The sequence below is a fragment of the Pollicipes pollicipes genome, unplaced genomic scaffold, assembly GCF_011947565.3.
Source record: "Pollicipes pollicipes isolate AB1234 unplaced genomic scaffold, Ppol_2.1 Scaffold_4740;HRSCAF=5597_pilon_pilon_pilon, whole genome shotgun sequence".
Classification (NCBI taxonomy): Eukaryota; Metazoa; Arthropoda; class Thecostraca; order Pollicipedomorpha; family Pollicipedidae; genus Pollicipes; species Pollicipes pollicipes.
The window spans coordinates 43381899-43397568 of NW_023596545.1; the positions used below are offsets into that span (position 1 = coordinate 43381899).

At 51.4% G+C, this 15670-nt stretch overlaps 1 protein-coding gene across 1 annotated transcript in view; it reads left to right on the forward strand.

The window, feature by feature from the left end:
* The window catches only part of LOC119098425 (5'-3' exoribonuclease 1), a 42136-nt gene that overhangs the window by 17643 nt on the left and 8823 nt on the right, over positions 1–15670 (forward strand). The window contains exons 20-22 of the mRNA XM_037221340.1: positions 1170–1366; positions 2350–2519; positions 3432–3618. Coding sequence (XP_037077235.1) covers positions 1170–1366; positions 2350–2519; positions 3432–3618 — 554 coding nt within the window. The remainder of the gene's footprint in view (positions 1–1169; positions 1367–2349; positions 2520–3431; positions 3619–15670) is intronic.

Sequence of the window (15670 nt, forward strand, 5' to 3'; positions counted from 1 at the left end):
CGTTCCACTGACATCCTGTTTGTCAACTGTTAGAAAATGACGACCGGTACGCGACTTATGCGGTTTTTAGAGGCTAACAACGTGCGTTTCAGCTCTCGGTGAGGTTTGAGGAAAAACCGAAGCCCACTAGACCACCTGGTTGTGTTCGAACCAGTCATAAAAAATAATTTAACAGTCGTCAAAACGTCAAGGCTGTGTCCTTTGACTTATCGTCAACGAGTCGCACGCCTTTCATTGATGATTTCGCCATTTGGCTCTCCAGGTCCTTGTCAATTTTGACTGAACGAAATATTCAAATATGCCTCGACAAACTAACGCGCTGAAGTTTTATAGGCGGTTTTACCATTCCCCGACACTGAAGTTCTTGCGTATTATTCTCGACAGAAGATTGTGTCACTCCCATTTCGTATCCTCGCTGTGGCCGCCCGCTACCAGTTGTCCACCCGCTCGTGCAGTGTCGCCAGTTTGCAGCTAAGTGTCAGCGTTACTTCGGCCGAAATGCGCACCACCGGCTGTACCTGTCCCTGCGCTCCGCCATCCTCGGGATGTTCCTGTCCCTGTGCTCCCTCATCCGCGGGATGTACCTGTCCCTGTGCTCCACCATCCTCGGGATGCACCTGTCCTTGTGCTCTCTCATCCGCGGGGTGCACCTGTCCTTGTGCCCCCTCATCGGCGGGATGTACCTGTCCCTGTGCTCCGTCATCCTCAGATGTACCTGTCCCTGTGCTCCCTCATGCTCGGGATGTACCTGTCCCTGTGCTCCCTCATCCGCGGGATGTTCCCGTCCCTGTTCTTCGTCATCGCCGAGGATCTGATCGTCTAAACAAAGGCTTTTTTGCAGTTTAGGAATGACGTCGCTTTTAGAATCATATTCTCACCTGTTTGGCTGTTCTTCACCTTTGCAACTTGCTCTCGAAGAAACCCTGTTTCACCATAATCAGACAGCACACTCACGTGCAACCCGCGTGTGCGCCGAACTTGGGAGAATCTCTTAACTTAGTTCCGGGCGCAAAATGACCCCTGCCGTCGAAGCGCCTTTAAATCCAAACACGATCATCATCTAGCTTCCCGCGCGGCCGTGTTGGGGCGGGCTGGGCCTGGGCGGTCCGGCGTCGGCGTCGGCGCCACCGTTACCGGCCGCTGAGCCACGCCGCCCGCTCCTCCGGCAGGGTACGTGGCGGCGCAGAAGCTGGGCGTCACGTCCCACCTGGTGTCCCGGCTGACCGGCTGCATCATGCTGATGCAGGGCGCCACGCGCAAGCCCGGCCAGGGCAACGTCGTCGGCGAGTTGGCAGAGCTCACGGCCGACCGCGAGGCCAAGTTCAACTGTGCCATCGAGGTCAAGCACAATAAGAAGAATGAGGAGGTACGGCCGCCGCTGTTCCGACGCTGCTGGCGCGTGTTGTGGGGGAGGGGGGGGGGGGGGGGTCGATAGGGTGGTAGATGTCGCAGGTCCGAGATGTCTGGGGAGGTTCTGATGTGTATTTGGGTGTGTTAGGCGCGCAATGGGCGGCTGATGTGAAATGTGCAGTGTGTTTTCTGTCTTGAGGTGTGGTGCATGAGGTGTGTGTCAGGTGTAGGCGTGAGGTAGGGTGATACATGCTGCGTACGTGGTGTGGTGTGGTGTGGTGTGGTGTTTTGCGGTGCGGTGTGGTATGGTGTGTGGTGCGGTGTGGTGTGGTGTGGTGTGCTGTGCTGCGTATGTGGTATGGTGTGGTGTGGTGTGGTGTGTGGGATGTTGCGGTGTGGGAAGGGGTAGAGGCCGGGCAGCGTCAGAGAAATGGATGACGTCAGAGGCCGCCGGCATTGGCGTGGGCGGCGGCCACCGGCCGTACTGGACACCCGCCCAGAACAGTGTGGCCGCGGTCAGAGCTACATATGTGTCGCCCTGCGGGGGTGGGCCAGCACCTCGTAGGAAATGACGGAGTGGTTGAGTCAGGAGAGGTCAAACATGACGGGCTCATACTTCAGTGCTGCTGTTGCTCGAAAATTTGGACACTCTTAGAAGCCAGGTGTTTGTTTGGAGAGACCGCCGCGACGCACCTGAGCGATTTTATCAACCACTTCGATCTTATCCCGACATAAGCTGTGCTTTTAATAATATTTATCAACCAAGTCCACGTGACCTTTTCGATAACCCTCTCACATCAGACGGATCACATTCGATGGGCTTGATGCATCGGTTCACGTGTGCAGTCCGCGACACTGGAGGATCCCCAGCTCATCCGTAATGCTGTTTCCGGCAAGGCTGCTACGCGGCGGCGGCGGCGCTCGCTGGTTGGTGCTCGCAGCCTGGCCACATCCCTAACAAATGGCACCGGTACCAGCAATTGCGCTCGTGTCCGGTAGATGCCGGGCTGGTCGCGGCGCCGCGACAACGTCTGGCTGTACTCGGCTCGCCTGGTGGATGCGCTGCGCGAGTACATGGCCAAGTTCCCGGAGTTGATCGAGTTCATCGGCCGGAACACTGATGGTTTCAAGTTCTACGAGGGGGACGTGTGGCCCGACACCGAGATCAGGTGGGCTGGGGCCGACTCTGATCTACGAGGTGACGTGTGGTCCGACACCGGGATTAGGTGGGCTGGGGCCGACTCTGACGTACGAGGGGGACGTGTGATCCGACACCGAGATCAAGTGGGCTGGGGTCGACTCTGACCTACGAGGGGGACGTGTGATCCGACACCGAGATGAGGTGGGCTGGGGCCGACTCTGACCTACGAGGGGGCTCTGACCTACGAGGGGCCGTGTGATCCGACACCGAGATTAGGTGGGCTGGGACCGGCTCTGACCTACGAGGGGCCGTGTGGTCCGACACCGAGATCAGGTAGGCTGGGGCCGACTCAGACCTACGAGGGGCCGTGTGATCCGACACCGAGATCGGGTGGGCTGGGGCCGACTCTGGCGTACGAGAGGAACGTGGGGGCCGACTCTGGGCTGCATGGGGTCAGACGGGACTCTGGACTCTCAGACCTGACGTTGGGCTGACGGCTGCCCATCTCCGTCCTGCAGCTGTGCAGATATAGGCCCGGATACGATGCACGTTGTGGCTGACAGTAAGGACGGGCAGCGGATTGGCGCGCTTTGAACCATTTGGACGAAGTTACTGCCTGAGGTTTTATGCCAACCAATGTAGCGTTCGGAACTTTGGAGTGAGGTGTTAGCAGTGTGGAGTAAGTATTGTTTCAAATCTAAGAATGTGCGTTTGCCATCCATCCTCTCACCACAAATGCCCAAGATATAGTTGTGTTTGGCGCGCACACACCCAGGACCCAAAATCGAAACTTCATTACACGTGTCTTTATTTCTGCCCAACTTGGCCCAAGTACCCTTCACCCGATGCCGCACGCGTGGCGCCGCCGCGAGCCGGGCCCGGACCCTGGGCGTGGCGCCGCGCCGCCTCCTGTCTGACCCCGGACCGGCCCCGCGCGCAGGGCGCGTCGCGTCAAGGAGCTGCGGGAGTGGCTGCGCGAGCTGCCCTGCAGCCGGGCCGAGCGGTGGCCTTGCGGCGCGCCGCTGCTCGAGCCGGAGGTGGTGCAGGCGCTGGAGCAGGCCGTGGACGCGCACCGACCGCGCCCGGCGCACACCAGGCTCAGCGTCGAGCCCCACCTGCTCTATAAGGTGAGTCGCGCTGGGACGGTCACTGTTCGGGCGTCATGTCGCGTGCCAGCCGCCGGTGCTCGCTGCTCACGCGCGTCAGGTGCTGTACGCTGGGCCCAGAGGCGGAGTATGCATTCTGGCAAGCCTAACGTATTCGCCGGGAGTAAATGGGGGCGATAAGTACGACGTGAAGAAGCGTTGGCTGCCTCATGCAGTTAAGTTACTTTCAAAAGTGGCGTGAGGCCAAATGCACGAAGCCCGAGCTTCCCGTTGCTTCTGTTGCCTGGACAACAGCGTCTGTAACACAGATCCTGGAAGCTTGGGCCATATTCACACGTTTGCGTAATGCCATTCAACGACCTCCAGCCTTGTTGGGCAGCTGCGATACATAACGTTCCTGGTACCAGGGGTGTGCCGATCCCCAGAGCCCCAGCGTTGTCGCATGCCGACCGCCGTCGGGGCGCCCCGCGGCGGCCGGCGGACAGTCAGCGCACCGAGCTCGCGGCCGCGCGGGACCCCTGTATAGAACCCAGCGGGGTGTTCAGAGCGCGCTCTGGGATGGCGTCGGGCATCCCGCTCCGCCGGCGGGCTTATTGTGGCCGGAGGTGTGCCGAGGTCGGCGCGCAAGCCGCCCACCGACCTCTGGTGACCCGCCCACCGATTCCCGGCGCCGGAGCTGCCTAGGGACAGCTGCTGTGGCCGAGCCGGCCGTCCGGGTGTGTTACAATGGGGAACAAGTCGATAATTTTGACCTAGAGATTCAGGGTTGGAATACTTCTCCAACCAGTCGCCTTTCTCATAAAAATTTGTTACAAACCGTTTTACAAACCGTTTGTATTTTGTGATTTGTAATTTAAAGTTGACAAAGTACAAATTACAAATGTTTCATAAAACCAGCGTGCGTTGAACAGTCGAAATGGTAAAACTCGACGCCGTGTGTAATTCGTCGCCGCCTATCACCGGCCTTGCCAAGGACGCATAAGAAGTACGCCTGACGGGCTTTTTAGTACCCCATACGCCCAACGTTGACGTGACGTCACTGGCGTCCTGACACAGCGAGAGCAGCGCGCAGCACGCACGGTGCATGTTCCGATCTGGATATTTATGTTTCCGTTGGTTACAGCTGCACTGCATGCCAAATTTGCTGGAAAAACTACCCTTTTTTCCTTCCGTCCTTAAAAATACGTTACATTATTAAACGATTAGTTCGGTGTACATTCGGTAAACCTAACCCGAATTACATCGCCCATACTGAGCGGGGCGTTGGTGTCAATGCGTGCCGTCGGGCTCACGCAGTCGGGCTCACTGTTCTCGCTGTCCCCGCTTCCTCCGGCGCCGGTTTCTGTGTCACCCGTGCGCACGTGCCCAGGTCGCACCCAGAGTCTTGGTGGGGCGAGAGTGACACAGGGCTTTATAAAAGCCCCCTGGTGAAAGTCCCCAAGTTTTGAGCGGGCCCCAAATTTCCTTTCCTTTCGTTTCTTTTTTATCCAGTTCTTCCGACGGACGTGTTCATGAAGGGGCCATGGAATGGACACTGACACCACATCCTTGTTTCGTTGACGGTGCCGCCAGTGAAACACTGGGGGCCACAGAATACTTGTGGTGCGACATTCTGGTGACACGGGCGCCGGGCCTCATGATCGATTCAGAGGCCCTCTGAGGAAACACTGATCTCCTTTATGATGCCGGCCGTCCTCTGACGGGAGCAATTAGTGCGACTCGGAGCAGAGGCCTTCAATGACGCACAATAATTTCTTACAGGTACAGGGGATCTACTAAATGATACAGGGATCACTTTTAACAAAATCAGGCCTCTGGACAAAACGGAGCAAGGTCGTTTGTTAGTTATTAGACCCACTGTCCGCCGCATCACCATTCCATTGTCCCAATCAATGCGGGTCCTTTTATTGTTCTATTTCCTATCTCCCTTTATTGTCGGGGCCCCGAACAATGCGAGAAGCCCGCTGACATTCCAGGTCCCGTCACTGCCCCTTTCTAGCAAACGGGCCTGCTGCGGACTCGGGTTCCCCTGTTGACACAGGATCCCTTGTCAGGCGCTGCAGCCTCATGATAAGACGCAGCGGCTCTTTTTCGTCTGCTTAGCTAGTCTCCGCGCTCACTTGCCATTAGTTCGTACCAACAGCAGGGGCGCAATCAATATTTTCTTAATAGGGTGGGGGCAGACCTCGGCGAGAACGCGTCACGCCAATTTTTAATTTTCTTTTAAGAGCCCAGCTATGGTAAAAATGAAAATCCGTGGACCGAATGGGGCACCCCTTGACTGTGCTCCTGCGTAACAACCAAACAGCAGCGACAGCAGGGTTTGAAGACCACGACCTTGCAGGCAGGGGTCGGTTTGCTCCCTTTGTGAGGGCCCTCGTGTGACACCTCTATTATTTTTTTAATTTTTGGCTGCCACCACCATATTCGGTTGCCCCACTCACAAATCTTTTGACCCCTATGCTACAAGGTCTTAGGAAAATATAAATATCACAGGAGTCTTTCGACGTTACCTGCAGTTGATGACTGTACTACTAAAATAAAGGACTACTCCGTGCCACCAACTTTAAAAACTACCGTACATCAAAATCAAGTGGCCTAAAAGCCGATGAGAGATGTATTTAGGATGAGGTTAGAGTCACAGTTCCTCACAAGGGCGTAATGTCGCTGAATAATTTGTCGGAGGAGCAAATGCAAAATATGCATTTCACCAGGGCCCTGGGCTTCCCCCCAATCATTTAGCAAAGTTGACACCCCTGCTTGCAGGATAATAGAAACACTTACCGAACCAGGAAGACTGCGCTTGATGGTTCTAATCAAACTTTGAATGGCTATTTGCCTTGCCTCCAATCACTGAACGCTGCGTCTACCCATACGTTTCCGCTACGCCCCGGCGATGAGCCGGCAGCGGGCGGGGGCCAATTGACACATTAGGGCACCAGTGACATCATCGCCCTGTGCTGAGTCGCGCGGGATTCCCCATAGGAAATCCAATGATGCCCCCCCCCCCCTCCCCCAATATTTCACCCGCCAGCTGACATTGCCAGCAAGCAAGTAGATGTGTCATTGTATTCACCGTGCGTATTACGGTTTTAAGCAGAAGTAAACAAAACAAAATATGGGCACTGCCATGGCAACCAGTGAAACAGTGACTCAGTGAACCAGCATAACACCAGTGTTTTGTTACCGTGGCAACACCTATATTCTTCCCACAGACATGGATTCATGCACCGTTCACACCCGGCTGCCACTAGCTGTCCCCGTTTGGCGTCAAGTGAATGTCGTTGCATGCCCGCAGTTCGATAGGATGGGCACACCTGCTTTCACATTGCATGACGAAGAAGCTACACGGTAAATTTCAGACATTTCCTAACCTATTGGTACAGTCCATTTAAATCCTGGAGCTGTGACTTGGACAGTAGGCCTATTCACCGAAAAATGATCGCATCGTATCAGTACCTTCCCACCCCCCTTAACGCGTGAGCACAAGACAACGCAGTGTTTCGAATCGGATCGGTGCGGCTGCCAAGTTCACTTATAGTGATTGGTAATAGCGCAAAGTAAAGATTTGCTGCACGCTTGGTTGCATGGGCCGTACGCGGAGTTAGAGATTATTAAATCCATCACCGTCACTGGTTGCTTCCTGTGAGCGTTGTGTTCTGCGAGCTTGTTTTTCCTTGCCACTTCCTCTTAGAACTTGCTTGTTTTGCCCCGGGCGATTCTTGCAAGCCGCCTGCGAGCTTCGTGTCCATAATCCACTTTGGCAATAAGGCAGTCCAATCTTATGGCAATCTTACCGGCGAGTGTTCTCAGGAACATCTGCGGTCCGACTCCGTCGCAGAGGCACGATTATAGGCGTGGCAAGGCTGGCGCCCGTGTGCGTATATCATGCTATGGAGCGAGAGCACGAAGGAAACGGGGCCCGATTGGAAGGTCTCGCGATTGGAGTGTGGGTGAGGGCGGTAGGACATGGTGGGTGGACGTAGGTAAGAAAACTGGTCGTGATGGCTTGTTGGACGATAGGGATGTCTGGGCCTGTGCTTTTTTGCTCAGTGTGGATCATGCTTACGTGCTTTGTGTGCGGAAGGCTTCGTGGGGTTCGTTGTTTATGGCATGAAACCTGGAGTTCAACTTTTATCAGGTCTGTATTCGTTGACCTAGCGCCTAAATTAGCGCCTAATTAAAATGATTTGCCTAATACCCAGTTAGTGCCCAACTAAATTAGTTGCCTAAGTGCCTAAGTTCCGACACTGAATTGAAGGAGTAATGTAAGGGTCTTGATTTTGAAGACAGTTGGTGTACCTCCACCATACCATAGCTCCATGACCTTCCGGCGGAGGACCTGAGACCGCCGCGCGCGCGAGCGCATGTCGCCGACGAACGTCTCGCACTTATTAGGTCATATTTCGCGAGCTCACGGATTTTTCAGTCATGTTACGAGGGGAGGGCGTTTACTTCCAGCGTCCATGAAGACACTTACGACTGCCAATTTGTCATGACGATTTCCTTACAGCACGTTCAGAGCTTTTGGTGATGCGATAAAAAGGAATAGCAAACATGTGGGATGAACCACTCGAATGGCTATTTTGAAATGTCTGGGCTTCTGCTGCGGGGCCCAAAGGACATCATTATAGTAACGGCGATGGTCATAATGTCATGAGTGTGAACCCTTGCAGCTTGATGGTCAAGTATAGGTGCGGAACCTGGAGTAGGCCACCCTCGATGAGCCTTGTGGCTCTTGGCCGGTCTGATTGTCTACATGTTGCTGGGGGCGTAATGTCATACGTTTCCTTTGGGGCGACGCCGCCAGGACGAGGAAATAGCGAGCGTAGGTTCCGCCATGGCTGTCTGCTAATGCCGGGACTCGTGTTGGGAGTGTATTCGCCACGCACCAAGAATACAACATGCCACGTGATGTCAAGTAGAATCTCGCCGGACAAGTTCGCGGCTTGACACGTTGTCTATTTTCACTTTCGTCATGTTCAGAAAGTAACGCCGTACTTATCATGCTGTCCGGACTTGATCGTGTTTGTTTGGATGAACTACGGGTGCGGACAAACATGGCGAACATATGGAAACTCCAACTATGCCGTGTGACACACCTTTTATTGCATAGTTTTTGTGTACAGAGTAATTGTTTTATAAATGAACTATGCGTCGTCTCTGTGAACTTCCGCGGAGCAGCCAATAATTTTCTGCGCGCTCGACAAAACGCTGCGTGAAGTCACGGATCATCTTTGTCTCCGGTGTCGCTTCGAATACCAAAGGGCGGAGAATAGTTGGCATGTAACAGGACGGCGATAGCGACAGGCGACAGTATGGATTCTTGGTCGCACGCGTCGCTACGAATGCAGCCTTCTTCTCAGCAGAGCAATGACCGCGCTTGTTGGTAGCGGTGACGCTAAAGCATTTTGATCGATGTATCTTGATGACTTCAAGGATCGCATGAAACCGGGAAGAAAAATCAATTGGTTCAGTGCGCCTGAAAGCCATCTTAACACTGTTGGGCTCCGCATTGATATTACACCCATCCTCCGACTAAAATGAAAGCCAGAAGTATGTCGAAGTGGGCCACGAACGTTCAAACTCATGCATCATATAAAGGCCGGCACATCTGCCGTCAGTCTGGGCACAAACTTTGCCGACTGAGCTTGACTTGTTCATGACTTACGTTACGACCCGATGTTTGGAACTGTCACAGTGGCAAGTTTTTACAAAGTTTTATTCATGCGCCGCTGACGCGACGGAATCGCGAGCGTGACAAAGGAGGTCGGGTTTTATTCAATCAGCGGACTAATTTCAGTGGTCCGATTTTTCTCGTTCAGCGGCTGGATGGCTGGGCGATGACATAAATCACAGGCGAACCATATCTGGTATATGCGCCGCTTTCATCCACAGGATGACGTTGGCAGACTCGTCGGCCGCGTATGTGGGGAGTGCCCGGCTGGCCGGTCCGCGGCTCGTGACTGGTGGCTGGCCCACCGCAGGGACTAGGATTCGCGGCTGGTGGCCCGTCTGCTGTAGGAGATGTGGGAGCCGCGGCTGGTGGCTGGTGGCCGGTCGCGGGGTGTTCAAGCAGGATCGCGCCAGTATTTCGGCAGGATCGCATATATATATATATATATATATATATATATATATATATATATATATATATTATATATACATATATTTTGCAAGAGCAGGTCCAGCAACTGTTGAACGTATGTGATGTAAATCTTAACAATTTTGTCTCATAACGGACAAATTTCTTCATTATGTGAAGCATCATGGGAAAGCGCTGGAATCCTTCGTAGAAATTTCATTGACATGTGCCAGCCAAGACATATCGCTGTGGGTTATATAACTAAAAAAGCTTGGTTCTGTTAACAGCTACTTAGTTGATTCCATTTCTTACGGTGGCCCTGGTGAATCAGGGGTTTCCCGGTAGTAGAAACGTGCATGACCTGACATTTCTCAGTATTAAGCACTATCTCATTTGCAGCTGAACACCCACATATTTCGTCAGTCTTGCTTTCCAGCTGGCTGTGCGCCTCTATTCGGACAATTGAACATGCTTGGCGTATTTTGGGATCATCGTCATATTTCAGGCGATGTTCCGTCTCGGAAGCTGCACTGTCGATCTGAGCGAAAAAAAATAACTTGCCCAACCAGGGAACCGAGCGGGATGCCGCAAGTTATTGATTTCCAGCCACTAATCTTTCGATCCGGCATCTTCATTACCCTCTGCTTCCAGTCCTGGAATGGGGCCGACCACTTCGCAAGCCAGAGCGAAGTCCAATGCTGCACGTACCTTCTTGAAATCATAATCACATAAGCGTGGATCGTGCAGCAGTCTTATCAAATAAGGGGAGTGGGGGGCTTACATTACCGTAATGGCGTTTATGTATTTGCGGCTGTATGTCCGTCAGAATGAGGGGCACAGCGAACTGTTCCAAGAGCTTGCCAAACGTGGGTGTAAGGCTCACAGGCCACAGGTCTCCTGGCGGCTTCGGTGTTGCTTTTAAGAACTGGGATGATGCTTGCCCTCTTCCAGACTAATTGGACCTGGCCCTCCTTAAGTGATCGAGAAAATATATGGATGAGAGATTGTGCCAATTCGACACAAAACTCCTTCAGCAGCTGCACTGGTAGCAGCTGCACCAGCCGGTACGGCCATGTTGTCTGTAATGTGTGACAGGATATGTATGCCTACGTGCCATTGCTGTAGATCAAATAGAATTTCTTGTACATACGTTTGCAAAGAATTGATTGGTAAGCTCAGCTTTAGTGCTGTTATCAGCAGCTTCAGGTAATTCCATGCAAGGAGCGGATTTGATTAGTTTTTAAACTTCCGACATGTCTCTACCAATGGCAACTTTTGTCATCCGTCGCTTGTACCAACTGGTCTTTGCAGCGTGAATCTCTTGACATTGATCTTCTCTCAGTCTCTTTAGTTTACCGATCTGGCGACGGCTGTGCGCCCTGTTTCGCAGGTTGACGAAGGTCTTCAGTCGCCCTGTCATCCAAGGGGGCTCATTAACTTTGCACTGGTGCGTAGTTTCAGGGAAACAATTCTTGTGAGCCAAGTCTGGTTTGTTTTCAAGCATCTCAGCAGCATCGTCAACATATTGCACGTCAGCGACGCCTTGTCAGTCCTGGGAACAAATCCACCCGTCAAACTGTGTGATCAATGGATCTGTAAGTGACCTTGGGGAACGAATTTGGCCTGTCTGTTTTTTTCTAGTCACAATTTATCCACACTGCGGTGCTGCGGTCTCCTGTTCCATGCACCTGGAGATTTAATGGTTTGTTCGGGGAATCAAGGTCAATTAATATTTTATCAAGAATCGCAAATCTGCTGGTGGGCTCTGTCGCTGGTTGCCGTGGACATCTGAGAAATTCGACGCTTTCTAGATGATCAGCCAGTGTTTGCCGGTGAGCCGCGACGATATCAGGTGGAAGGCACACTCCAGCTAGTATTATGCTGTCAGCTCAATACGGTCGAAGGGTGCTCCAGTAAACTTCCAACTCATCTGGGACTCGGATGTTAGGCACAGTACATGACAAGCCATTCTTCAGATACATAATGAGCCCCCGTCCTTGCGTTTGTTGACCTCCGAAAAGTTTCTGCCCCGGGCAGTGTTTGGAATCTTACTTGGAATTTGAAGTAGCCACTTCGATGGGAGAAATCTCATTGGACTCCCTCCCCACCACTATGAACTTATGTTACGTCCTTTTTCATTTTTCAGCATATGTGTTGTGTGGTATTCTCAGTACACCAATTTGCCTGCGCGTTGAAAAACATACGGAACGCCACAACACACTGGTCCGGTCCCGCCGGCAGTGGTCGGGCTTTCGACCTGCTTAAGCTTAAGCAGCTTAAGCATAGGGTGACCGATAAGGGACTGGGACCCATCACCAAAAAGCTCATTGCTGACCACCGTTTGTTTGCTCCTGGAATGTGGGTCAGTCGGTGATAAGTAGCGCACAAAATGTGGAAAGCAAGTCCCGAAAAAGGATTCTGAGACCACCGATCTGCCGTACCCGAACTCGCCGACCATACCGGATCCGTCCCAGGCTGGCCCACCGAGCCTGCTTTTACAGCCGAACACCCCAAATATGCAGGATCCGTCACAGTCGTGTTCAGACCCAGCTCCATCGGCGGACGTGCTCGGCGGCGCAGCGTGCCGCGGAGGAACCGTGTGGCGTTGAATCAACGTTCGCCCGGCAGCGCCCAGGTCATCAGGCGGGTGGGTGTACTGGGCTGTAGCGGAGCGAATACAGGCTGGAGGGTGGCCCGCAGGTCGAGGCGGTACTAGCTGCAATGTTTGGTAATACATTTCCGTTTTGTCCGCTGAGTTTGAGTATTGAAATATCACGCGCTGTGAATTGTTGCGCTAAGCTTCTGAGTTAAGCTGGGGCAGACAATGAGATGGTGGAAACACAAAAAAGATGGCGTTTATGCAATGACGTGTGTTTTGCGTTGCGATTAATACGCATATACGTGAGTAAAGTAAGAGATGCGCCCGCTCACTGCATGCCGAACCCATTATAATCTCTACGCAAGCAAAAAAACAAAAACAAAACAAAACAAAAAGTGTGCAGTTATTAACTGCACATGCACGTGGTGCTAAAAAAGAAATAGCCGTGAGCCTCGGGCACTGCAGAATCGTATGCTGATTTAAACGCTGGCTGCATCTGGAGACAATAGCACGCACGCACAATATTCACAATAATAGCACGCACGCACGCACTGGAGACAATAGCACGCACAATAGTCCTGTGTAAATATATATGTGTATATATATATATATATATATATATATAATATATATATATATATATATATATGTACATATATATGCATACATGTATATACATATATATATATATATATATATATATATATATTTCGCTTGGAGCTGGTGTCTGCTTACAGTTCCCATTGCAACAGTATCTGGCCAATGTTCGAAGCGTGAAAAGAAACTCGCTATTCAGCTTTCCAATACCTGTCTCTCGTGTTGGATGGCTGGCAGTTCGGTCACGGGAAGCACCAGCGCTATTTGAAGGCGTGCACGACAGCCTGCGTCAATGGTCGCTCACAAAAACCAACGCGGATGTCAACTACCGTGTTATAAGGCGGGACAAAACCAGAAGTGAAAGGAACAATATATGGTTCCAAACCTATGTGATTGGGGTGCTGGCTTGAGGCTCATAGTTACGGGGAGTGCGCTACTTTTTTGCATTTTGTCACGTAATGTTGCAGCGGACGCATCCGTTGGGTTAGGTTAGGTCAGGTCGGGGGTGGAGTGGGGAGAGCTGTATCAGGTTTGCTCTAGCTCACTTCCGTTTTGACTAGTGGGGATAGGACCAGGATTCTTATATCTACAGACAGCTATAACTATCAGGTTTACGTATATGTAGCAGTGAAGTTTTGAAGGGCATGCCTTCGTTTTTTGAAAGATGGCTTTTGACTGACCTCCTTCCAAATGAGGAAACTTGTCCCACCGTGAGGTAAACTGTATCACATGGTGGGGAAGTTGTGCTTATGTCGCTTCCGTCACAAAGTACGTTACATGGTAAACAATCTGAACGCCTCACGACATTTACGATAAAATGCACTCGCCTGTGCTATTTCGTATTTCGTCGTGGTTGCGACCTGCCAAATTTTTCTCTTTGTTATCAATTGGGTTTGTTTTACGACCACTACCACATCGGTCTCGGCTGCTTAGGTGGAAATCACTGGTCTTGAGTAAAAATGTGAACTTTTTCTGGTTAGGAATAAGTCATGGCGATCATGCCAGTCAATCACTGACAGCGAGTCAGTCAGTGACGCCGTCGGTACATTGCAGCATGCATACAGCACTCCCCTTGCACATCTGATACAGCATGTACCGCCCGAGCTCTTAGAAGAAAGTTCGCGCCACTCCAAAATCCTTGGCAGGCAGATGTCATATGTCTTGTAGCATGTACCACACATGTGCTGCCCCCATCCAGTATAGTATGCATGGGCTTAATCATGCCGTAAGGCCTCAAACACGCATTTACACGAATCGCTATAGTTTTCAAGGATGTGCAAAAAAAGAAACTTAGTCGTCGCGCCTATCCTAAGCACGCGTGCACGTATGCGGCGGAAGCACACAGAATGGTAGAGGGAGCTGCTGTGCGTCAGCACAGTGACGCGACCATCCGTCGCACAGATTTGAAATAAATGATCATGATACTACTTGGACATGACACAACTCACCCCACTCGTGCTACAGAATAACACCCGCATCTCAGGTGGAAATAGCCTGTCAAAGACAGCAGCCGGAGGCTGACTTTCAACATCAACCATCGATAACCCTAAACAGTAAATGAAGACGATGTGTTGCTTTGTGTGTTATTGGAGGCAATGAAATGTGCAATGGCCCTTCTTCCCCATGCTTTCGTTTCAATCCTCCCTGTGAAAAAAAAACTAGAAACGGTCGTATGAAATGATTAATAACAGTAAACATTCTGCAATAAGGGTGCAGAAATTCAAAATATCATTATGCTGTGTTCTAGCGATCATTGCAAACCTAAAAATGGTTTGCTGAATAGAGTGAAAGTGGCGATTGTCCTGTTTTGTTAATCACCTTTCTTTTTCCATACGGTGCACACGTTGCATGACCCGTACCAAAACTTGTGCCCGGTGATTATCAGCGCATTTTAACTACAAGTGTGGGGATTGAAAATTGTGTAGGATCTTTGCAAAGACATTCACAATGTTCTACTCAAATCCAGGGATAGTGTCCCCAAAGCATCACATAATAATAACGGAGCAACATCCGCACGCCACATTGAAATATTTTTTTTTATGAAAAACAGCCGTCAGGTTTTCGTGATGTCAATGTTTATATCAGAGTTTGACATTTCACACAACTACCATCCAGTCATAGCCTCCAAGCAGTAAAGTTTCTGACAACCATTTTTAGATTTTTCATGCTGGCAAGAGCACAGCAAAATGTGTTTTGTTGCTGACATTCGTGGTGCTGAATGGTTGCCGTATATCATTTCAGCCTCTTCAATTTTTCACTTACAAAGTTCTCCGAAAGGAATATTAAGCATTGCGCATTCTAGTGATGTCAATTACATATCAGCCACACAACACAGCACATATTTATGTACTGATTGGATGCTATGCCTGGTTGATAGTGATGACAGTTGACAGTCGATCGTTGTTGTTATTGATTAGCAGTTCAACGTGATGTGCGGATGTTGTTCCGTGAACATTTTACAACATCAAGGCGCGTGCATGCAGCTGTTGTCCCACCTCCTTGCCCACGATCTTTGAGTTTCTTCACGGTGCGCATACACGCCTTGCCACTCAACAGAGGGTGCCCTAGTCGACGCCGCTGATTAGGTAGTTCGTTGAATTGACCTTGGGCACGTTGTCGCCGTCACCTCCATTGATCTAAACCGTGGCCCTCGATGGTGTCGACCATGTTGTCCTAACAAACTGCAGTAGTATAACATCGATCCGAAGTGGTTCGAGAGCTACGTCGCTGGTCGGCGGCAGGTGGCGAGAGGCGGCTCTCCCTCTCCCTCTCTCCTCCCCTCCCTCTCCCTC